General features: G+C 41.7%; 1 protein-coding gene across 1 annotated transcript in view; it reads left to right on the forward strand.

The window, feature by feature from the left end:
• Positions 1–24,581, forward strand: part of NUP133 (nucleoporin 133) — a 55,299-nt gene that overhangs the window by 21,562 nt on the left and 9,156 nt on the right. Inside the window, exons 13-24 of the mRNA XM_005698953.3 lie at positions 3,908–4,071; positions 5,172–5,266; positions 6,939–7,163; positions 11,789–11,911; positions 12,514–12,613; positions 13,480–13,731; positions 14,377–14,510; positions 17,019–17,177; positions 17,654–17,789; positions 20,481–20,599; positions 21,886–21,966; positions 23,693–23,757. Coding sequence (XP_005699010.2) covers positions 3,908–4,071; positions 5,172–5,266; positions 6,939–7,163; positions 11,789–11,911; positions 12,514–12,613; positions 13,480–13,731; positions 14,377–14,510; positions 17,019–17,177; positions 17,654–17,789; positions 20,481–20,599; positions 21,886–21,966; positions 23,693–23,757 — 1,653 coding nt within the window. The remainder of the gene's footprint in view (positions 1–3,907; positions 4,072–5,171; positions 5,267–6,938; positions 7,164–11,788; positions 11,912–12,513; positions 12,614–13,479; positions 13,732–14,376; positions 14,511–17,018; positions 17,178–17,653; positions 17,790–20,480; positions 20,600–21,885; positions 21,967–23,692; positions 23,758–24,581) is intronic.

Raw genomic sequence — 24,581 nt, forward strand, 5'->3', positions numbered from 1 at the left:
CCGTCACGGAGGTGTTTTTCTGAGCTTAGTACTTTAGCAAGCTCTTGTTCTGATTTTGGTAGCTAGGGGAGGGTTCCAGCCAGGCTGGGAAGAGCATGCTGTGCCACAGCCCCTGCCCTTGTTGCGACGCTGTGGCACTAGAAATGGCAGCTGTAGAGGTAGCGTGTGAGCGTCTTTTATGTAGGGTGTGAAGGCAGTGAGATTCCATACCAAGGTCATCCTAGCTGTTGTAAAGTGTTGGCCTGGCGGTCGAGTTTTGTACTGTTGCAGTCACCACAGAACTCTCTGACTTACTTAATACAGCTCCTGGTCCTGAGTTCAGCTGTTCGGGGTTACGCTGGGGGTGGCAGTTTTCCTGGTCCTGCCTGGGCTCATGCGTGGTCTGAGGTCAGTAGCCAGCTGTCTGGCTACACTTGCCCGCGTTGGGCCCTGGCTGGTCGGCTCCGTCTGCCTCACATGGTGTCTCTTCATCTAGCAGGCTGCCCTGGCCTCTCTCAAGCCCCAGGGTTCCGGGAGCAGGAGAGAGCAAGCGTTGCTACATGAGCGCTCCTCAAGTCTCTATCTGGTCATGGTTACTATATCCCAGGGGCCCTGGTGAGGTCCGGGGGAGGACGCTCACAAGAGGGTGTGCGCAGGGCGGAGCAGACAGCTGCACTCACTCCGCCACACTTGCTGACTGGGTACAGTCATCTCTGCTTGTCCCCCACACACATTCTGCAGAGTGTGTGTCTGGTACCTTCCTTCAGTGTGTGCATTCCATTTATGTTGGAATTAACACTCGGGAAAATTGCGACCCAGCCTTTGCTCTGCCCCTAGTTAGCTGTGTGAGGCTGGACAGACCGCTTATCGCTTCTGGAGCTCTGGTTCAGCAGAGCTTTGCTTTTAAGAGACACTCATACTGTACCGCCGCCATTCCCCTCGCTCTCAGCTCATGGCCCCGTAACTCCACTCCTCCTGGTCTGGTGCACGGAGGCGCCCTCTCAGCTTGAAAGGGAGGTGCGCTCATGTCTGGAAAGTTCTCGGCCGTTGTAGTGACGGTCTGCTAAGCTTAGTTTCTTGTCCAGAGGAGGGCACCATCAGGCCAGTTTTTGGTTTCTGTTTTTATATAATATTCTTTAAATCTTGTTTTATTGCATAGTGTTCAATCTGACTGCCAAGATTTGGATTAATACTATGATTTTATCTTGTATAATTTTATCCTTTGTACAGCTCTGACAGTCTTGTCTCATCTCAACATTTATATGGTAATGGAGTCATTGTACTAGTTTCCTGTGCCTGCTGTAATAAGTTGCCACAAACTGGGTGGCTTAAAGCAATAGAAACGTATTCTGTCACAGATCTGGAGGCCTGGTGTCCAAGATGGAGGTGCCAGCAGGGCCAGCTCCCTCTGAGACTCTGGGCCAGGACCACTGCTGTCCCTCGCTGGCTCCTGTGGCTGCGGCCACTGGCTCTCTGGGCCACGTCTGCACCCCTCGGTTGTCTCCACTGTCACCCGTGGCTATCATCCCTGAGCACCTGTCCTCACACATCCTGGTAGTGACACCAGTCATTGGATTTAGGGCCCACCCCAGGCCAGGATAACCTCCTCATAGCTCAGCTGATCATATCTTCGGAAACCTCATATCCCAGTAAGCTTACATGCTGAGTTTCTGAGTGTACTTGGTTTTGGGGGAAACACCATTCAGCCCAGCATAGTCATTTCTAAATGTTTTACTGGAGAAGATGATTAAGTACAAAAGGGGTCCCTGACCTTAAGTGCTGATAAGTATAGTAACCTTAGGACTGGTGTTATTGGGCTTCTGACACAACTGTGCCTTCTACTTATACTGTTTAGCATGAAGTACCATGAGGTTAACAAGTAATCATTTCTGGGATGGTATCAGCCAATAGTCTTTAATAAATTAAGACTTTTCACAAATGGAATTATACCTTTAAAGCAGCATTTCTCAGTCTTCTCACTACTGACCTTTGAGGGCAGACAATTTTTGCTGTGGGGCTGTCCTGTGAATTGTAGAGCATTTAGCAGCATCTCTGGCCTCTTCCCTTTTGATGCTGGTAGCATCCTTTCTCCCCCAGCCTGTGACAACTGGGATTATTTCCATGGGGCCCAAATTGGTGGGTAGTTTAAATGTTTAGTTTTTTGTAAAGCTAACATTACTGTTTTTTAGTATGGTTTCTTTGAAATTAATTTTCTTTTGATTTTCATTTTGCTAAACTCAGTATAAATATAAAATCTTGTTCGTGAGAATTTTAAGAAACTTCGTCTTTTGAGTAAAATAGTTCATTATTCAGTGCTCTTGCCGTAGTATACTTTGTATTCCCATAATCTCTAGCACAACTAGGTTTCTAGCTTCAACCTTGCCTTTAACACTTTTTGGCAGTTCCTCTGTGTGTCTCTGATCAGCTCTGTCTCCTGTACTGCCAAGAGACCATTTCAACCCTTTCTTCGCGTCCTCTGTGCCCATTTCTCCTCTACCCTTCCGCCCCTGCGCCCCCCAGCAGTTGATTCAGCCTCCTGTTCCACAGAGAGAACAGAAGCCATGAGGCCAGCTCCCTGTACTCACCACGCACAGGCTTACCTGCATCCCGGCTCCTCTTTCTCCTTACCTCCCTGGAGAGCAGGAAGAAGAGCTCTTCCCGAGACCCGTCTCTGTCTGTTCTGAGTGCCACTGGGTCCTGCTTCCCTTGAGACTGTGCTTTCTTAGTTACCCTGTCCTATATCTCTGACATGCCATTCTTAACAAAGACCAGTCTTTGTGTCCCCTTTGAGCTAGAATCTCTTTTGCTTGTTCCTGTTTATAGCTAAACTGCCTGAAAAGTGGTCTCCAGTGGTTACTGTCTTCCATATTTTCCTCTCTCTGCTCCCTGCACAATGTTTTCTCCTTCCCAGGCTTCACTCGCTGAAGAAATACAAATCTACCTTGCCCTGGGCCAGTACGTATAATGACGAATGTCCAAAAGCAGTTGTGTGTTCCACAGGCAGCTGATTGTAACACATCTGAAACTGGGCTTGTCTTCTCCAAATAGTATTCTTTCTTTCCTAGCCTATGTTCCAGCCACATTCAGTTGTTTGGTCTCGTCTTTACATATCAGATCCAACCAATGGCCAGAATTTCCCTCTTGTATCTCTTTCTCTTGTATCTCTTTATCTACTTGTCTCCTCCTCTGCTGCAGCTACTGCTAGTGGAAACTCTATCCTCTCTTGCCTGGATAAATTTCTGCAGGAACTTCCTCACTGTATTTTTATCCCTCAGGTCTGATCTCCCATCTCCATAGCATAGGTAGAATGATCTTTTAAAACGAGAACAAATCGCGTTTCCTTCTAGGCTCACACTCTGTCGCGTGTTTTCTGAGCCCTTCTGCACGCTGTCCTTCAGTTGCTGGTGTTGCTGAGAGGTCTGCCCTGGACCCTTCTTCCCTCCCTCCTCTCTGGGTGATCGCCATTCCCCAGGCCTTCCCTTCTCTTGACGCGGGTGTGCCGGTCCTGTCTCTGCCGCTGTGTCTCCCTCCTGCAGTCTCCCCAGCCTTCCTGCACCTTCTCCTCCAGGAAGGCTCCCTCCCCGCCGGTGGCTTGCGTTTCTCCTCCGCGTGCCCTGTGGCCCTCTGTTAGTTGCCGAGTGTGTGTGTGCCACCGCCTGTTTGCCTTATCCCTCCTGCCGCTGTAGACTTCGTGAAGTCTTGGGACGGTGTTCTGATGTTTTGTTTTTTGTTCTGTCTCCAGAGCCTGCATATCGTAAATGTTCAGCATATATTTGTTGAATTAAGGAATGGATAATTGTTGTCTCCCTTTTAAATAAATGTTATTAAAAGTGATAAACTTTGGGCTAACATATGGGATTTTAATTAACTTTCATGGTGAATTTAGTACTTTGAGTTGTAATACTTTTGTTTTCTAATTTTACTTCAGAAAAGATTTAGGTCATGCTCAAATGATAGTTGATGAGCTGTTTTCCTCTCACTCTGATTTGGACTCCGATTGTGAGCTAGACAAAGCTGTCACCCAAATCAGCGTGGACCTGCTGGACGACTACCCAGCTTCTGACCCGCGCTGGGCTGAGTCTGTGCCTGAGGGTAAGAGCATCTGAAGTGTGATGTTGCAGGGAGGTCTGTTTCGAGAAGAATATTCTGGTTCTTTTGTTCAGGCATTTCTTGGTGCATATTTTTTTTTATTTTCTGAAACAATTTAGCATTAATTCAGTATTTTGTAAAAGTTTGTAACTTTCCTTATAGCAGATTTTAAAAAGGGCTCAGTGCAGGTAGTTCCCTGGTGGTCTAGTGGTTAGGATTCAAGAGTGCTCACTGCCATGGCCTCACTCAGTCCCTGGTCAGGGAACTGAGATCCTGCCAGCCATGCAGCACACCCAAAGTAAGGAACAGCAGCAACAGAAACCCTGCCTCATCTATTTTACTTACTTACACACACACACGCATGCACGCACGCGCACACACACACACACAGAAAGGGCTCAGAACAGATCTGCCTGGTAGAACAGAAACAGAGGAAACATTGGAGCAAATCCTACATGTTGTCTGAAGTAGATTAATTAGCTCTACTTAGCTTTGTCAGCATTTTATTTCTAAAAGGAAATTGGTGGCATAGGTAAACATTTGGCACTTACCGGCCCCAAATTAAATGATAATTTTAGCATAACTCCTGAATTTGGCCAATAGAAATTATATGTTTTTCTAACAGCAGCAGTGATCAAACCTTGGCCTGTAGAAGTGGGCACATGTTCTGCCCTGGGTCTTCTCCAGATTGTTCCTCTTACCCTCCAGGTAGCATTGGGCTACCTGGTGGTTCCCAAGGACCATGGAATGGTCTCAAGAATCCTTTCTCTCCCTAATTTCCTACCTAGTAAGTAGCAATAGGCTCCTTGCAGACTTGGGAAGGAAACAGCAGTGCTCACCTTCTTTGACTGTTTTGAACTGTCAGGCTTAGAATAATAGTGATGAAGCTAATAGTAATATATTTGTGTTTTGAATAACTGTGGTATGAATTTTATCAAAGCCCCAAAGGTTTCCTATTAATTTTAAACCTCTTGGGTAATATAATTAATAATTGCATTGAAAGGTCAGTTCTTTCCTTTTGTATAGATTTTTCTCAACCTTTAGTAGCAGTAGTTGTTGTCAAGCCAGCGTGTCATGTGTTTGTCTTGTTATTGTTTCACCAGAAGCACCTGGGTTCAGCAACACATCCTTGATTATTCTCCACCAGCTAGAAGACAAGATGAAAGCCCACTCTTTCCTTATGGACTTCATCCACCAAGTAAGCACCCCGTTGCTGTGAGCCCCAAATGGCTGGACTCCTGACTTTGCTGTGCCTTCTGTGGCTCTCCCATGACAGCAGGAGACCCTTTCTTGCTGATTCTGAGGTGTTTCACTGGGTGGGACGTGACTGCTGTTGTCTATTTTCTTTGCTGACTTACATAAACAGTTCCAGGGCTGGTAGGGACCTGTTACCGCAAGAATCAAAGCTGCATTGAAAATAAGATGAAAAGGAGAAAAATAGTATACTTCAGCAAAAATGTTATTTTAACTTTTCTTGTTACATTTTATGACAGATCAATGGGGAAAAAACACATTTTCTCCTGATGTAATTGTCAAGTGTATCAGTTTACTATTAATACATAACAATCACCCCAGGAGGTACTAAGTTGAAACAACTCAGTGGGTTTGACAGGTAGTCCTGCTGACTTCCCATGGGCCCCCTCCTTGAACCACATTTGGGGCTGACTGAGCTGGCACGTCCCCAGGTATCTTACCTGACTGGCAGGCGGTGCTATTCAATCTGCTGGGGCCTCTTGGTTCCTACCTACCTAGTCTCATCCTCCTCTAGGCTGGACTGGCCTCCTATGCCCGTGCTCTCCTCCAGGGAGCACTCTGAGGAGGTAAACTTAAGGCTGTAGGCTTCAGGCATCACATATTGTCATTTCCACCAAAGTGTCATTGGTCAAAATAAGTCACAAGGCTAGGCCAGATCAAAGGGATTGAGAAATTGATTCTGCTTCTAGATGGGAGAAGTGGCAAGGTCACGTTGCCAGAGGGTGGGCTTGTTGGCATGGGAGGAGTCCGTGGCCCTAACATGCCACACTAAGGGAACGCTTAGTTCTTGGAGGGCAGGGGCGGTAGAGCTGGAGCTGGTGTGGCATCTCTTGTCACAGTCTCCCGGGGCTCAGACCCTCGTGGAGTCGCACAGCTGCTGGCAGCAGTGTCTGTTGCAAAGGAATGTCTGTCCAGATCTAAAAATCCCACTCTGCCTACGCCTTTATATTTCCTTTAATATTTAGAGCTTATTTCATTGAAAGATTTGCATTAATAATCAGGGAAAATGTACAACTACATACTTGTATCTACAGAAATAGCTTTAAATATAAACTCTCCTTCTTGAGGCAGAAATAGGCATCAAGTAAAGAGGCAGCTGATGCAGAGGGTTAGAGACCCCATCCTTCCCCTGGCTTTAGGGTTCTGGAACAGGAAGACTGCTGAGTTTCTAGTTCCAAAGGTCTGGAGTTGAGAGGAGTTGATTAATGTAGGTAGAAAAGAACAATTTTACAATTCTTTGATAACCATAAGCAATAATTTGAGGAGTAAGGTAGGGAGAGACAACAGTAGTTGACAGAATCTCTGGGGTCACTGTAATCTTAGAAGAGAAACACCTGTACTTTCTTATAGGTGTAAATTGCCCTGGCTGGGTGGGTGGGTGGGTGCGTGCGTGCGTGTGTGCGTGCGTGCGTGCGTGCGTGCGTGCGTGCGTGCGTGCGTGCGTGCGTGCGTGCGTGCGTGCGTAACAGCCCCAAAGACAGACAGCGGGAGATCCTTCTGGGGGAGACTGGGGCCAGCCTCTCTGTGCCCACTGTGCTTCTGGTGGAATTACGACCGCATCCTCCTGTGTTTTACTTTGAATGCTCTCTAAGAACACATGTTGGTTTTTCCACAAGGTCGGCCTCTTCAGACGTCTCGGCACTTTCCCAGTGAGAGGGATGCCGATGGCCACACGGCTGCTGCTCTGTGAGCATGCCGAGAAGCTGGCTGCTGCCATCATCCTTAAGAACCACCACTCGAGGCTTCCTGACCTCATGAACACAGTGATCCTGATGGCTTTGAACAAGAGGGACTGTGACGTCCCGTCCAACCTGACGCCCGCAGATGTCTTCTTCAGAGAGGTGAGATGAGCCCCCTCTTCCCCTTAGCGCAACTCTGGAGCACTGCCATTTACTGAATGGACCCCCAGCAAGGAGAGGGTTGAGGACAGAAGATCTTGTTGAGTTTTGAATTGAACTCCATGTTTTCTGGTTAAATTATCGCTCAGAAGCATCACTCACTGATCACTTTCCCTGTAAATGAGAGCTTGGGAAGTTGACGACGAAGTCCTCTCTGTCATGTCTGATGTTTTCTCTGTGCTTCCGCACACCCCTCTTGACTCTGCCCTGGAGGGCATCTCCGCAGTGGGCTCTCCTGCCCCCGCATTGCTGCTGGCTTGGATGGAGCGGCCGCGCCGTCGGGTCCGAGCGTGGAGCATCGTCCCCACCTTCCTTCCCTGCTGCTTCTGCCTGTCTGCTGCGCCTGCCGTTGGACCAGCCTCCTCTTCGGCTGCCCTCTTTGTGTGTCCAGCAACTGCTCCATCCCCGTGCCCCGTCAGGCCTGGAGCGAGTCGTGTCTCCCTGCCTCTTGTAGCCCAAGGCTACACTGTCCTGTCTGAGTGCCCTTACTCTTACCCGTTGCTTTGTAGATAGTCCCTTCTCTGAACTCTTCTCAGCTGCCTGCTAGGATCCTGCTCTGCATCTTTTTTTTTTTTTTGACTGTGCTGAGTCTTCACTGCTGTGTGTGAGCTTTTTCTTGTTGTGGAGCACAGGCGCTAGATGCAAGGGCTTCAGTAGTTGCCCCATGGCAGGTAGAATCCTCCCGGACCAGGGATCAACCTTGTCCCTTCCATTGGCAGGCGAATACTTAACCACTGGGCCACCTGGGAATTCCTTCCACTTCACTTTTAAAGTCAGATTTATTTTCAGAGAAAAGGAAAACCTCCTGTAAACTTGGGAGGGAGAAGAGATGAAGGTGCTGGAAGTCAGCCCACAGCTCTGGTACCTGAGTGAGCACTCCCAGCCTTTTGAAAGACAGGGCTGCCTCCCGCCTCCATGAGTGAGCACTGATACCACGGCCCAGGGCCGCTGTCTCAGTGGGGACCACAGGCCCTGCTCTGAGCCACCTGCAGCAGTGTTTTGGGCATGCTGATAGGCTGCTTCTGGAGTTCATAGTCCTTCCTGGAACTCTCCCTCCTTCCTTTGTGGCATTATCTGAGTTTAGAAACAGTGCTAGCCTTCCCCCAATTCTGTGGAATATGGAATTGTTTTTTGCATTTGGGAAACTTCTCTGTTTGGTGTCTCTAATTTTGTTTCCCTCCTCCTACAATTTAGCTATAATCTAGCAACTAGTAGCCTCTGCCAAGAGTCTCTTTTATTCTGAGTATTTGATGTACTGTAACCTGAAAATAATTTGACACTGAACTATGTTCAGATCTGTTGACTCCATAAATGTATCTAGTTTGACGAAGACATCATTTTTATACATTTGGGTTTGTTTTCTAGGGAATGTAAGGCAAAACATTTTTCTGTTTTATTTTGTTTTTTAATCCAGGAAGTATGCCTGAAATCTGAATTAAAGAAAGACAGTTCACCTCAGGTTTTTTTATCTAACCAAGCTATTGTCATTCTTTTGTTTCCCTTTGTCTTTTTTTCCCCATGTTCACCTTTTTATTTGAATATTGGATTTAATAAGGAAAAAGATGCACTAAAAATATGTTGTAGAAAAAAATACACAAAACAGGATCATTTTTTAAAGTATAATCACCATAATAAAGAGAAGGGTAGTTCAGGTCCTGTGGCATCACAGGACATCACATGTCCCATAACTGTTCCTCATACCCCACTGAGGATGGGACAGGAGAAGGTTGATTTGTCCTCCAGATACAATGTCTTAATTGTCCTTTCCTGCCTTAGCCACATGGCAGGGTTGGTGCATTTGCACAGATCTTCAGTTGTGAGTGGAGGGAGAATGGATCGTGAGCACAGTTCAGCTCAGGTCAGGCAGAAACAGTGCTCCTGACCAGTTTCTTTTTCATTGGGAAGGTGCACTCAGTAATTTAACAAATTACCACATCACTTATGTTCACAGTACTCTGCAGGGACAGCACTATTTAGGTGGACTTGGATAAGATAAGATAACAGTGGTAAATTAGCTAGAATTGGGCATTGTCCTATTTAAGGCATGATGGAGTTGTCACCAGAGAAAGTAAACAGAAATAAGATAATTTAACTGCTCATCCCCTGGATTTTAAGATTTTGAGCTATGGAAAATGGAAATTAAGTTTTGGTAATCAGTGCTAGCATCTAGGATGTGCTGTGTGTTAAGTTGCTTCAGTCATGTCCAACCCACCAGATCATGTACAACCCACCCACTGTAGCCCACCAGGTTCCTCTGTCCTTGGGATTCTCCAGGCAAGAATACTAGAGTGGGTTGCCATTTCCTTCTCCACCTTTTTGTCTTTATTCATACATAATTTTACATGATAAAGTTTTTTTTTTTTTTAATTATTGATGACAGATTGAATTGAGCAAGAGCCTGATTCCTTTTTTGACTTTTAGATCAAAGTTAAAGCGTCTGCCTGCAATGTGGGAGACCTGGGTTCGATCCCTGGGTCGGGAAGATCCCCTGGAGAGGGAAATGGCAACCCACTCCAGTATTCTTGCCTGGAGAATCCCACAGACGGAGGAGCCTGGTGGGCTACAGTCCACGGGGTCGCAAAGAGTCGGACATGACTGAGCGACTTCACTTCACTAAGAACATTGGTTAATTGAGTATGTGTACATTTTTCAGTTAACTGGGGAAAAAAAGGAAGAGTCTGAAACTTATCAGTTAGATGGATACATAATTGATGAGTAGTATGTAGGATATGACAGGAGAAAAAAATTTAAAATATGATTGGTTCCTCAAAAGAACACTCCATATAGGAAATGATAATGTTTAAGATTGTTTACATCACCATTTATCCTCACTTCTCTTTACATTTACTGGTCTTTGGGTAAAGTTCTAAAGGTCCTTCCATATGGCATAATCATAATAAAAAAGAGAATTCAAGAGAACTGAAGAAGGAACACATAAGTTTAATATGTATCAATTTTTTTTCTTTTTACCTGTCCATCCACTTCGAAGTGGTAAATTACATTACAAACAGGTATTAGCATTTTAAGAGATGAATTGATTAACCCAAGTTAGGCTCTGACTGCTGGGCAAGGTGATCTTGCAGTCCAGGTAAAAGATAAAATAATACAGATTCTGCTTGAAGGGGCACCCTCCACCATGCCTCCAGTCTGGGAAGGGCCCCCCCACCTCCTGGGGCTTTAAAAAGCGAGTTCACAGCTTCAGAACAGGGCTTCCAGCTGTGTTGGTACAGCTTATGAGCAATGTTTGAAACCACTGAACACATAACATATGTGATAGGGTAATTAGCAAATGTTTTGGCATTTTATTTGCTTTTATATTATTTTCTGCCTCTATGTCACATTTGCTTTCGTTATCTTTTTCACATTAACAGTGTAAAAGACTCTTACAAATTCCACGTGCCAGAGGTTTCTTGCTTGGGCTGTTAGGATAACTCTGAGGGACACCAGAAATACTAAAGGAAGAACAAGGTTTGAAAGACAGTGATTTTATTTGGGCTGCACTGTGTATGTGTTTATGTCTTGTTCCTTCAGCTGGTTTGTAAGCTCCTTGAGGGCATCAAATCTGATTTCCATTTCTTCTTATCTTTGCGTGCCCAATGCTATGCCAACTCTAACTTCCAAGTAAATATCCACTTGATAAGTAAAGGGGGGGTGAAAGCTTAACTGTGAGCTGAAACTGGAAGCGAATGTTTCAGTGCTTAACATTTTTCCTCATTTACCTTTATGTGTTAATAATTAATGATAAAAAAAGAAAAGAACAGTTATAAGTTATTATTTACTTTCTATGTAGCTTCTGTTGCTGCTGCTAAGTCGCTTCAGTCGTGTCCGACTCTGTGTGACCCCATAGACAGCAGCCCACCAGGCTCCCCCGTCCCTGGGATTCTCCAGGCAAGAACACTGGAGTGGGTTGCCATTTCCTTCTCCAATGCATGAAAGTGAAAAGTGAAAGTGAAGTCGCTCACCCGTGTCTCTTAGCGACCCCATGGACTGCAGCCCACCAGGCTCCTCCGTCCATGGGATTTTCCAGGCAAGAATACTGGAGTGGGTTGCCACCGCCCTCTCCAATGTAGCTAGTACTGTTCTACAAACATTTCTATTATGTCTAAAGAAAATAAATTCCTCAAAGAAAGAAATTAGCCTGTTCATTAGCCAGTTGAATCACTATTTTTATCCATTGGTTCATTTGTTTAATTCATTAGTTTAGGGTCTTACATTGTAATGTGACATTATTTGTAACCTAATACTATTTAAAGGTGGCACTGAGCCTTTATAACTCTAATAAACAAATATTTCAGTTACTTGATATTTAAATAAAAAGTCTACCTGCTAACAGTTCAGAATTTGCTTATTTATTAGACTGTTATTTGGGCTCGCTACCTTTTAAAGGTTAGGAGATTCTAGCTTTCCTTGGTTTTTAAATTTGTTTTTGTCACTGACTATCCCCCTGACTACTAAGCAGAGGATGTAACTCAGTGAGAAAAGCCTGCTGGGTCGATTCTAGGCAGTTGTGATTGTCACCTGTCAGCATGGTTCCTCTTACTAGTGGGTGCTGTCTCTGTCCTCCGCAGGCGTCCCAGGTAGATACCATCTGTGAGTGTTTACTGGAGCACGAGGAACAAGTCTTGAAGGACACGTCCGTGGAATCAGTTGAATGGGCGGAGGTGGTGATCAATGTGAACAGTATTCTCAAGGTACAAATGTGAAGATTCTAGCAAATCAAAGCCCATACCGTGGACAGAGGAGAACCCATATTCCTATTCTGCATCACCAGCAATCCATAATGGGTTAGCCATTTGTTAATTCCAAAAAGTTAGGAAAGCATCAGTAATTTTATCAGTCAGTTAGCAGACATTTTGAGTGTGTGCCTTATGCATATTAAAAGTTTCTGCTTGGTAGAATAAACCTTTTATTTTGGAGAAGGACATATATATCATTGTAAATGTATTAACTTTATTGTAATTATTTAAATAATTGTCAGACACCACTTAGCAACTGAGAAACAACAAATAAGTTTCTCTTTTTTAATTACTCAAGAGCTCACTTAAAACATTCCATTTAATTTTACCTCATGGATATTATAATGATGATTTTCATACTTTGGTTACCATAATTTTATAAAATTGAAGTTAGATTATGGAGTAAAACAAATTTCAAATGCAGAAAAAATCAAAAAGTAATCCTACAGGCCTGTGCTGAGTAATTTTTTGTAATAATAGAACTTGATGTTTCAGATAGTCTCAGAGATCCTGGGATCCCTGATTCCCGGCATGTGATAACACATTTCATTTTCCAGGACATGCTGCAAGCTGCTAGTCACTATCGACAAAATAGGAACTCCTTGTATAGAAGAGAAGAGCCAGGAGAAAAAGAACCTGAGTATATTCCATGGACAGGTGAGACTGCAGGCACTGATCCCAGTTTTCAGATCATTAGCAGTTCCTCAAATTATATATTTTTTTCTTTTTTTTGGTTGTGCTGGTTCTTCGTTGCGCACAAGGCCACAAGGGCTTTTCTCTGGTTGTGGCTAGCAGGGTTTGCTCTCCACTGCCATTGACTGGCTTCTCATTGCAGTGGCTTCTCTGTTGTGGAGCATGGGCTCTAGGCACACAAGCTCCAGTAGCCACAGCATGTGGGCTTGGTAGCTGCAGCACATGGGCTGTTGCTCTGTGGCATGTGGAATCTTCCTAGACCAGGGAGTGAACCTGTGTCCCTGCATTAGCAGGTGAATTCTTAACCACTAGGATGTCCCAAAATATGTTTCTAATGGTCTGTTATTTTTGGGAGTCATATTATTCTCCTAGTACAAGTTTGTAAATGAAATAAAAAATAATATGTGACATCTCCAAGATGAGCAGATCTTATGAAAAATCACTTTATTCCCTTGAAATAATTTGCAGCTGTCTCTATAGCTTAATTTTTTAACTGATATTTGTGCATCTACTAGGTTTTAGTATGTATAGTTATTCATAGAAGCAGGCCCTGAAAGTAGCGACTATATTTCATGTTGATTTAACACACAGAAGTAAGTGGAATAACATTAAAGGAATTTAGAGGGAAGAAGAGTCAGGTTTACTTGACTTTGCCAAGGCCATCTCCATAGAGAAGATGCTTTTGAGCAGTACATAGACAAGTTTCTACTGACCCCTTGTTTGATTTCTTTTTCCATCAAAGGTGACAGGATGTAATTTTTAGGCAGTTGGTCTTCCCTGTAGCCATTATGGAACCCTTACTTGTGCTGTTATTTTGTGTGATTTCACAGCAACCAGTGGTCCTGCTGGCATCCGAACAGCAATAGTGCGCCAGCATAGGACTGTCCTGAAGATGGTTTATCCTCAGGCAGACAGCAATCTCCGAAACGTTCTAACGGAGCAGCTAGTAGCACTGATTGATGGCTTCTTGGATGGTTATGTTTCTCAGCTCAAGTCTGTGGACAAATCCAATGATCAAGAAAGATATAGCAATCTGGAAATGGAATACCTACAGAAAAGATCAGATCTCTTATCTCCGCTTCGTAAGTGCATATTTAATAGTGAGGGCTATGGGTCTTTGAGTCTACAGAACTAATGGAGGAGTCAGATCATTCAGGCAGAAGTATTCAGTACAACATTGTTAACCCAGTTGTAGTTCAGAACTTAAGCAACACTTCATATGTATGTCTTTCTGTGTTCATTTGTTCGGCCTTATTGTCATTACTTAACCTGGTATCCTAGACAATGCTGAAGGTGATTTACAAAGGAATAAATTATCAGCGTGTGGAGACGGCCCTCAAAGAACTTGATACAGTCTGAGACCTTCATAGGAATGGCTAGCCCACCGGCCGAGCAGATAAGGGCCATTCGAGGGTGTGGATGGGTGATGAGACTGCAGCAGAGGACATAGCCAGACGGTCATAGCCAAGACTGAGGAGGAGCTTGTCTTGCTACGTGAAGGAGGGGAGTAGCATCTTAGGTGGGCAGTGATGAAGGAAGGGCTGAATATACATCTTTAATGAGTTTATATGGATTATGAAACTAAATGCCAATAACTAGAAAGGTTTCCATTAATTACTTTTAGTATGTAATAGAAATAAAGGCAAATTTTCAAGTAATATTATTTTTTATTATGTATTAAGTTTTCACTAATAGGATTTTTTTCTCATCTGTTCTCATTCCCACAGTCACACTAGGCCAGTACCCATGGGCTGCTTCATTGGCAGAAAAATACTGTGACTTTGATATCTTGGTACAAATGTGTGAGCAGACTGACAACCAGACCAGACTACAGCGCTACATGACCCAGTTTGCTGATCAGGTAATGAACACAGGGCTGTAGGTAGTGGATCCTGTAAGAAGGCTTTACCATTTTACATCTTACTTATGGTTGGTTTTTTTTTTAATGTGTGCAATTTTATTTATTTATTTATTTTTGGTTGCACTGGGTCTTCGTTGCTGCACGCAGGCTTTCTCCAGCTGCAGTGAGTGGGAGCTACTCTTGGTTGCAGCCTGTGGTGTTTCCTTGCAGTGGCTTCTCTTGTCGCAGAGCGCAGACCCTAGGCGCATGCGCTTTAGGAGTTGCAGGTTTTGGGCCTAGACCACAGGCTCAGTTGTGACGCTTGGGCTTAGTTGATTCATGGCATGTGGAATCTTCTCAAATGCGGGATCGAACCCACATCCCCTGCATTGGCAGGCAGATTCTCATCCATAGTACCACCAGGGAAGTTCCTACTTAGAGTTTTTGGAAGACAGTGCAGTCTTTTTGCAATTTACTGGATACTATTCTGTACATTATGTTTCTTTGTAAATTGTCAGACAATTTTTTATATATAAATATTACAGAAGGATTCTTTGACCTTTGAAAAATATGTCAAGACTTTTATTATATTTTTATATTTTCGAAGTACTTAGATGTAGTAATATTGGTAGAGTTCCACAGTTTGAATGGAAGATCTTGGGAGCATAGAATGCTAATGTTAAGAGAGCTCAGATTCCCATTTACCTTAGAGTCTTGTTTTCCTTCTTTGATATCATGCTTCCTTTTTTTTTAATGCCTAATTTTTTTTAAGTTCCCATTATGACACTATCTATGTAAATTTAAGTTGTTCCTTAAAGCCAGTTTATTTAGCCAGTTGATCTTTATATAAAATCTGATTTTTTATAAACATAACATTGTATAAAATTCAGGAGACCACCATAAAAAAAAAGAAGATTAAAAAATAATTCATAATTCTACCACCAGAGAGAATTCTTTTTTAAACATTTGGTTTAATCTTTTTAATCTATGAAGCATGTTTTATTAACTGCTTATTTCACTTAATTAATACATGACAGACATTTGTCCATATCATTGAATATCACACAACCACATTTTTAATGGTGTTATGGTATTTCATAGACTGGATATAACTTATTTGATCAGTACCTGATTTCTGGACCTGACTTATCTTGTATTTCATAATAGTGCTAAAATAAGTACTTTGTGCTTATTGTAATTTTTATTCTTTTTAAGGATTCTTATTCTCTGTTGACATTTTCCATGCATTCTACTTTGTTTCTTTTACTTAAAAAAAAAAAAAATTTGTTCATTAGTTAAAGTTCTTCTGTGCTAATTCCAAAATGATCGTTCTTAAGTCTGCTTCTGTTATCTACATATTCATAGTTTTCTGCTTCCTAAGTTGTGTTTTGGACTTTGTGTGTGTTAACCATAAAGATGGAAATCAGCACTGGTTTTTCTCCTCTGCTGCTGCTGCTGCTAAGTTGCTTCAGTTGTGTCCGACTCTGTGCGACCCCATAGATGGCAGCCCACCAGGCTCCTCCGTCCCTGGGATTCTCCAGGCAAGAACACTGGAGTGGGTTGCCATTGCCTTCTCCAATGCATGAAAGTGAAAAGTGAAAGTGAAGTCGCTCAGTCGTGTCCGACTCTTAGCGACCCCATGGACTGCAGCCTACCAGGCTCCTCTGTCCATGGATTTTCCAGGCAAGAGTACTGAAGTGGGGTGCCATTGCCTTCTCTCCTGGAAGGCAGATAAAATGAAAGGCAGATCACTCAATTCATCAAGAATAGGGGTAGGCCAGGGCTTGATTGCTGCTTCTGTTACATTCATTCATTCCAATGAACATTCCATTGGAACAAAGGTTCCAATGAATTAATTGGTTTCAAATATCTAATGGGACTGGTGGTTCTTTGCAGAATTCCCCTTTTTGTGGAAACATCTCGTAAGTAATGTGTGAGCCTGCAGGACACTTGTCTTCCTTCCAGCCCAACCTCTTACTCTACTGCAGGATCCAGCAAATGTCCTGGGCATTTGGAGCCTCGCTAAATTCTGATTTATCACGCCAGCCACATGAATGCATGGCACACGGTTCTACCCTGAAATCTTTCACCCTGGAAGGGTGGAGTCCCAGTAGTGTCCAGTAGACCTTCCTGTAATGAGATCTTGCTCGTATGTGCTGTCCAAAATGGGAGTCTCCAGCCACAGATGGCCTTTTGAGTACTTGAAATGTGACTGATGTCTCTGAGGAATTGATTTTTACATTTTAGATTAAGTTTAAACAGCTACATGTGAGCAGTGACTGCCATATTGGACAGAGTACATCCAGATTCCGGGTGACATTGAGCAAGATCCCCATTCTGAATCTGAAGGTCCTCTGTCAAATGAAGTCATTTGAGGACCCTACAATTAGGAACTTGGTGTTTAAAAACAGGATTTCCATGCTGGAGTCTAAGACCTTTGGAAAAAATACATAATGCTTTTTCATCAGAAATGTATTTTTTGAAACTGTATTACTAAATATTATTGGATTCTTGCTTTGTTCTTTACAGAATTTTTCAGACTTTCTCTTTCGTTGGTATCTGGAGAAAGGAAAGCGAGGCAAATTATTATCTCAGCCCATTTCTCAGCATGGACAGTTGGCGAACTTTTTACAAGCTCATGAACATCTCAGCTGGTTACACGAAATTAACAGCCAAGAATTAGAAAAGGTAAGGTTTCAGCTGTATGGATCATATTTAGGCAATTTTCAATTTAGTTTTTAGCTAGTTTGTTTTTTTATAGTTAAATATTACAGATTTTTTTTAAATGTCTATCTTTCTCTCATATAATTTGAGCAGTCATTGGCCATTTTTTGTAATGAGTATTTTCTTATAATAGAAATGTTCAAATTATCAGTAGAAACATTAAATAAACAAGTTTCTCCTTGACAAGGTGTTGTAGTGAATATTATAGAGCAAACGTTTTATACATGTCTCTTCTCCCAGTGACTAGTGTGAGTGGCTGATATTTTATTGTGTGATTACTCTCAAAGTATGCTGCTGATCTGTTTTAAGTTTTCCTGATAGTCACTTGATCTTTCATTGATATAGCTTGAGGAGAGGAAAGCAGGTTTGGGTTTTATTTAATCATTATTTTAACTTAATAGTGAGAATTTTACCACAGTTTTCATATTTTGTTATTTTAGGCTCATGCAACACTTCTGGGTTTGGCAAATAGGGAAACTCGTTACTTTGCAAAGAAAAAAACCCTTCTTGGCTTGAGTAAATTGGCTGCATTAGCATCAGACTTTTCAGAAGATACACTGCAAGAAAAAATTGAAGGTAAAAGGCAGTATTTGAACAAGAAGATGTATAAGTCAGTCATGCTGTCCGTGTAATCTTAGAATGCATCCCTGTTATCAGTTAATGGGATCCTTTAGAGACAGGAGCCATCCCCTTTCTATTCGGTGTTCTTAGACAATTACTCAGTTATATAATCAGGGTTCTCTTTTTATAGAAAAGTAATTTGTGCTTTAAATAAGAATTCCTAAAGAATAAATTCAGATGATTTGGACAGAGTACTCTGATTACACCCTTAGCAAATCATATGCTAAGAACAGACTGCCATGCCAAGAAACATGACATTTATTCAGTGGGTTTGCTGTAGGTGGTGGTAATTCTGAAGCTCTTGATTTCAGAATTCAAAAATTGTTGTTGTCATAGTAGTGAAACTATTCTGTTTCACATTCTGTATATTGTAGACTGAGAAAATGATTGAGAATATTATTTTTGAGAACCAAAGGGAATGGAGGTATATAGAAGGAAGGTGAGGAAGAACCCTATATTATTGCATTTGAATTGCATGTATCACATGGAGTCATGGTTGTTTTCTTAAATGTATTTCTTGGCTGTCTTCCTGAAAAGTCCTAAGAGCAGTGTCACCCCTGATAGCATGAGTATACCTAATCCCATACTTTGGGGAGGTGTCTCAGCCATGTGGTTCAGGGTGAAGTACATGTAAATAGGGGTATTGGCGACAGGAGTAGTCTGTCTGGGGTCTAGATTCACATTCCACTGCTGTCGCTTTCTTCCTCCAAGGAGTAGATGTAGTGGAAGGAATCTGGACAGAAATTAGACCAATCTTGTTTCACATGTTTTTTTCCAACTGACTAGCTTTGTGACCCAGAAAGGAAATGAAAGTTGCTCAGTTGTGTCGACTCCTGTGACCCCATGGACTATACAGTCCATGGAATTCACCAGGCCAGAATACTGGAGTGGGTTCCCTTCTCCAGGGGATCTTCCCAACCCAGGGATTGAACCCAGGTCTCCCTCATTGCAGGGAGATTCTTTACCAACTGAGCTATGAGGGAAGCCCATAGTAGTCACCCAGGATACACTACAAAATGCATAGTTCTAACAATCAGAGACACTGGGTGTTCCTTGAGAAAAATGTTTTACTTTTTGTAAAATTGAGTACTCAAATCATAGGATTAATATTTAACTTTTATTACTGAAATTATTTTTCACTGTGGAAAGAAATTATTTTTCACTCTTTGAAGAAATTATTTTTCACTCTTTTATTTTTAAATGCTTATGGTGCCTATTGTTCTAGAGAAGTGTGTATCTGTTTTGCAAGGCTGGTTGGCAGTCTGCAGGGGGAGCCATATTTTTACCTGGCCATCAGGGAGAGAGCATATTAATAAAAATATTTAAAAAAATTTTTTTTAATTTTTTTTATTATTTTTGGCTGTGCTGGGTCTTTGTTGCTGCATGCAAGCTTCCTCTAGTTGCAGTGAAGGGAGCTACTCTCTTAATTGCAGTGCCCAGGCTCCTCACTATGGAAGCTTCTTTTGTTGTAGAGCACAGACTCGAGGGTATGCAGGTTCTAGCAGTCATGGTGCATGGGCCCAGCTGCCCTGCAGCATGTGGAATCCTGGGCCAAGGATCAAACCCATGTCCCCTGCATTAGCAGGTGGACTCCCAACCCTTGGACCAGCAGGGAAGTCCCCAATCAAGACATTTTAACACGAGGTTTTGCCTCTAGTTTTCCCCCTTACATCTGGTTATTGTTTTGCATTTGATCACTTCTTCTTAGCTTTCGCTTTCTTAGTACAATGAGAATATTTTCAGGCCTCAGTAATTTCCTACGGACTATTACCACATTATGTCTAATTGAAGGGAATAGATATTTAAAAGGTAACTTTATATTGGTTATATAAAAATTTCCTTATGGAAATCTGTAAAGTATAGAAAAATAACAATAAGAAAATAATATAATCCCACTACCCTAGAGATGACTACTGTTACTTTTTTCTGTATCCTGCCAGTGTGTTTTCTTAGGTATGGAAATTGCACAAAACAATTCCATTTAGTTTTTACAAGATTGGGATCATGTGGAATGATGCCAATATTTAAATGAGCATATCTGTGCTTTAGTCATTCCATTTTGCTATAACTGCTGTTAGCAAACAGTTCTCAGCCCTTTTTCCCTGCAACCCAGCTTGTTCTCATGGTCATGATGGTTTATGCAGACCCAGAGCCTCTGTCAGCTCATCATATGGAGATAAATAACCATTGCTGGATAATAGAATTGGTGCACAGTCCTCTGGGTGTTGTTCTCCTGGAAAGTTCTCATCATGTCCTTTAGTGAACGAGATTATACGAGACACTCCCATAAGGTAAAAAGAAGTACTTTACAGGGTAACCTTAAAACAGACTGAGACACTTCAGATTTGGGGGACTTTTGTCTCTGAAATTGCCATCTGCTCTACAGTCCCTTCCATCAGGTTTGTTTTCTTAGCTCTTCTCTCCCTGATATTTCTGGTTGCTGGGACAATCCATATGACTTGGATAAGACCATGAGTGTTTGTAACATAGTTAGGAATCAAGAATAGGCAGAATTAATAACATTCTCAGATCATTGAATAGTGATGGGATTACCTTCAGAGCTGTTCCTTTTCCTTTTTAAATTTATATTTGTTGATGACAGAGCAAAAGTGAATGTTCATAACTGCTCCCTGTGTTGTCTTCTAGAAATGGCTGAGCAAGAGCGCTTTCTGCTGCACCAGGAGACCCTGCCTGAACAGCTGCTGGCTGAGAAACAGCTGAGTCTCAGTGCCATGCCTGTACTGACCGCATCGCAACTCATTGGCGTATGTGCTTTTCACATCCCTACAGCATCTTAGTCTCAGAACAACCTGTGTTTCCTTGGCCCCTTAGTGCAGTTTCTCAGAGTAGACATCTTTCCATTTCCGATTTTCCTGGTCACTATCCTCGGGAGTCAGGTGTCAGAGCTGCTTAGAAGCAGGATGCCAGTTAGCAGAAAGTGGAGGATCAGCCTCTGCCCCAATAACTCTCTGTCTGTTCCAGGTGACCAGAAGAAATTACTTCCATTGTGCTTTTCTAGTACAAGACAGATATGTATGAAGAGCTTTAGTTCAGGTTCTTTAAAAAGAAAGATGGTTTTAGGAACTGGATTTGCACAGCCTGTAAGTGCCATCCTCCTCATTCCTCTGCAACATAGCAGGTTCCTGAGGACATAGCTAGATTAGGAGCTGCAGCCCAGAATAAGGCAGTTTTATTGCGTAGTTACACCCTTAATTCTGCTTCTCTCTTTTCCTTTCAAGAAGGTATTTCAAATATAAGAGCAATGTCTTACAGGCACCTTGAGTTTACCCTAATTATGTTACTAAGAAAGCAAGCAATTCAAAAACTTTGGTATTTTAGCCATTATTAGTATTAATAACAGATTGCCTATTGAGCTCACAGCAGCTTCTCCTGATAGAGCATATCTAATTTAAAAACCTGAGGAACTGTTGCCTGTAAGACCATTGTTTTATATACTGGTAAGATGGAAAAAGTTTTACCAACTTTACTCTGATACATTATCAATTTTAATACTGCATTCCCATTTCAAAGATGTTGACATTGGGGAAGAAAGGTTCAGAGACAAATAAAATATTGTTTTCAAGTGTAACACAGTGACAAGTGGATAGCTTTTTTTCTGAAATGGTTTGAATATTGTCTTTGCTGTTAAAGGATTTTATGCAGTATTTTAAAAAGAAGTGTTATTAATAGGACATTTATGATGTATTATGGGACATTTATGATTATATAGTTAGCTGTGATCTAACCAACCAGGGATAAACTATTGAATGAGAACATTTCAAAAGCATTATAGCCAACTTTAAAAATGTAAGAGCAATTTACTGATATTTTAAAGCTATATATACACAACTTATAAAAGTTAATTACTGAATGAACATAGGTGTATTTTAAAAGACAGTTTGTTGTGAGGTAGATGGAGTTTAATTTCCAAATGTGCCACTGTTCTTTGCTATAAAGATACCTCTAAATGTGGTAACTTCTCTGTAAATCTCTCTAGTCTTGTTTATAGGATGACTTACAATAATTCTCCCTTTGTTTTAACTTGCTGCAGCTGTATATCTGTGAAGAAAACAGAAGAGCTAATGAGTATGATTTCAAGAAGGCTTTGGACTTGTTGGAATATATTGATGAGGTATGTAAAGTCACTTGATAATCTCAGGTAAAGATCACGATTTGTGTATAGTTTTCTGAAGAACTGAGTACATTGTGAAAATGTCTTAATTTTAAAAGACTACCTGATTCAGCTACCTGTAACTCTTGGAGTACATAACAGTCTTTAGAAAAGCTGTCAGAAGAGCTCACCTCCTGATAATTCTCACACATTTCCAAGTATCTTTTTGTCTGCAAAAATAAAAATTGCTTTTAAAGGTCCTGACATAGTTTTTCTCTTTCATTTAATGAGTCATTGTTAGTTTGTCAGACTGATAGGCTGCTTTGTCAATTTATTCTTCATGGTGCTCACCCTAAGAGAAGCTGTTTCTCAGCCTGCTTTGAAAAAAAAGATTGTATTGATAATTGTGTAGGGTAAATAGTCAACCCTGCAACTGAGAGTAGTTTGGAAGGTTATAAAGACATAATATGTTGATTTTTATGTTCAGTTCAGTTGCTCAGTTGTGTCCAACTCTTTGCAACCCCATGAATTGCACCATGCCAGGCCTTCCTGTCCATCGCCAACTCCTGGAGTTCACCCAAACTCATGTCCATCAAGTTGGCGATGCCATCCAGCCATCTCATCCTCTGTCATCCCCTTCTGCCCCCAATCCCTCACAGCATCAGAGTCTTTTACAATGAGTCAGCTCTTCACATGAGTTGGCCAAAGTATTGGAGTTTCAGCTTCACCATCAGTCCTTCCAAAGAACACCCAGAACTGATCTCCTTTAGGATGGACTGGTTGGATCTCCTTGTAGTCCAAAGGACCCTCAAGAGTCTTCTCCAACACCACAGTTCAAAAGCATTAATTCTTCAGCACTCAGCTTTCTTCACAGTCCAACTTTCACATCCATACATGACCACTGGAAAAACCATAGCCTTGACTGGATGTACCTTTGTTGGCAAAGTAATGTCTCTGCTTTTGCATATGCTGTCTAGGTTGGTCATAACTTTTCCTCCAAGGAGTAAGCGTCTTTTAATTTCATGGCTGCAATAACCAGCTGCAGTGATTTTGGAGCCCAAAAAAATAAAGTCTGCCGCTATTTCCACTGTTTCCCCATCTATTTCCCATCACTATGTTTTCCCATCACTATGAAGTGATGGGACCAGATGCCATAATCTTCGTTTTCTGAGTGTTGAACTTTAAGCCAACTTTTTCAGTCTCCTCTTTAACTCATCAAGAGGCTTTTTAGTTCCTCTTCACTTTCTGCCATAAGGGTGTTGTCATCTGCATATCTGAGGTTATTGGTATTTCTCCCGGCAATCTTGATTCCAGCTTGTGCTTCTTCCATTTCTCTGTTTAAAATCTTGACTCTCTCATGCTTCCTGATAAAATCAGTTTATCTCAGGATAATCGGATACAATTTCACATGAAATTATTGATAGTCTTACTCTCCTGAGTCAACTTTAACATCTTACAGAAAGGGAAATTTGCCAGGCTCCTCTGTCCATGAAATTTTTCAGGCAAGAATAGTGGAGTGAGTAGTCGTTCCCTTCTCCCAGGAATCTTCCTGACCCAGGAATCGAACTGGGATCTCCTGAATTACAGGCAATTCTTTACCAGCTGAGCTACCAGGGAAACTCTTAAAATTTTAAAGTAAAGCTTAATAATATTTATATAATATTAGGAGCTGACATAACTAAAATTTAAACATGTATTTTTTAAAATCAGGACTTAATGAAGATTTTTTTTTTGTTTTGCTGTGAAGGAGGAAGATGTAAATATAAATGATCTAAAACTGGAAATCCTTTGCAAAGCTCTTCAGAGAGATAAGTAAGTTCCCATAGAGTGCATCTAAGACATGATTTGGGGAAAGGATTGTTAGGAAGATTATGAGATCATGCATCAATTCATTTTGTAACCTAATTGTATTGTAATGTATATTATAAAAATGTTAATAGTTTCATTAGCAATCCTAATTTTTTTATTCAGTAATTAAGGGATTGTTTAGGGACTTAGGACCACTGGAGTAATGATTCTCTACTTTTGATTTTAAATTTTGTATTGTCAATTTGCACAGAAATATATATGTTCCTTATTTTCTCAGAAGTTGAGCTAGTTTTTCATAGGAAGACTTGAGGCTACTTTTCTTTTTTAATAAGAAATTAGTACAGTTTGAGAATCAATATTGTCTCCTAAGTTACTGAGACTTCTTTTTAACTGTAATCTCCCTATAGAGAAGGATTTCTGTCCACTGGAATGGTGGTGTTAAGATTCATTGGCAAAGAGAGACTGAGAATAATCAGTTGTAGAGATGGATTTTTCCCAGGGAAAGAATTTTTTTTTAAAATTCTGGCCGGACTGCATAGGATACAGCATGTTAGTTCCCCAAGCAGGACTCAAACCCATGCTCCCTGCAGTGAAAGTACGGAATTTTACTATTGGACCGCAAGGGGAAGTCCATACTTTTTTAAAAAAAATTTTGGCCCAGAAAATAGTTTTGAAGAGAACATGACTTGAGTGCTAAAGGCCTTCTCTACTCAATTTTCCTTAATGTGGCTTTGAGAAATTGCAGTGAAACTATTTTCACTAAAGCATTTCTTCCAGTGATCACGCATAGATAGTTTAAATTGTTGTCAGATATGGTCTTGGAGGTC

The sequence above is a fragment of the Capra hircus genome, chromosome 28 (genome assembly GCF_001704415.2).
Source record: "Capra hircus breed San Clemente chromosome 28, ASM170441v1, whole genome shotgun sequence".
NCBI classification, from domain to species: domain Eukaryota; kingdom Metazoa; phylum Chordata; class Mammalia; order Artiodactyla; family Bovidae; genus Capra; species Capra hircus.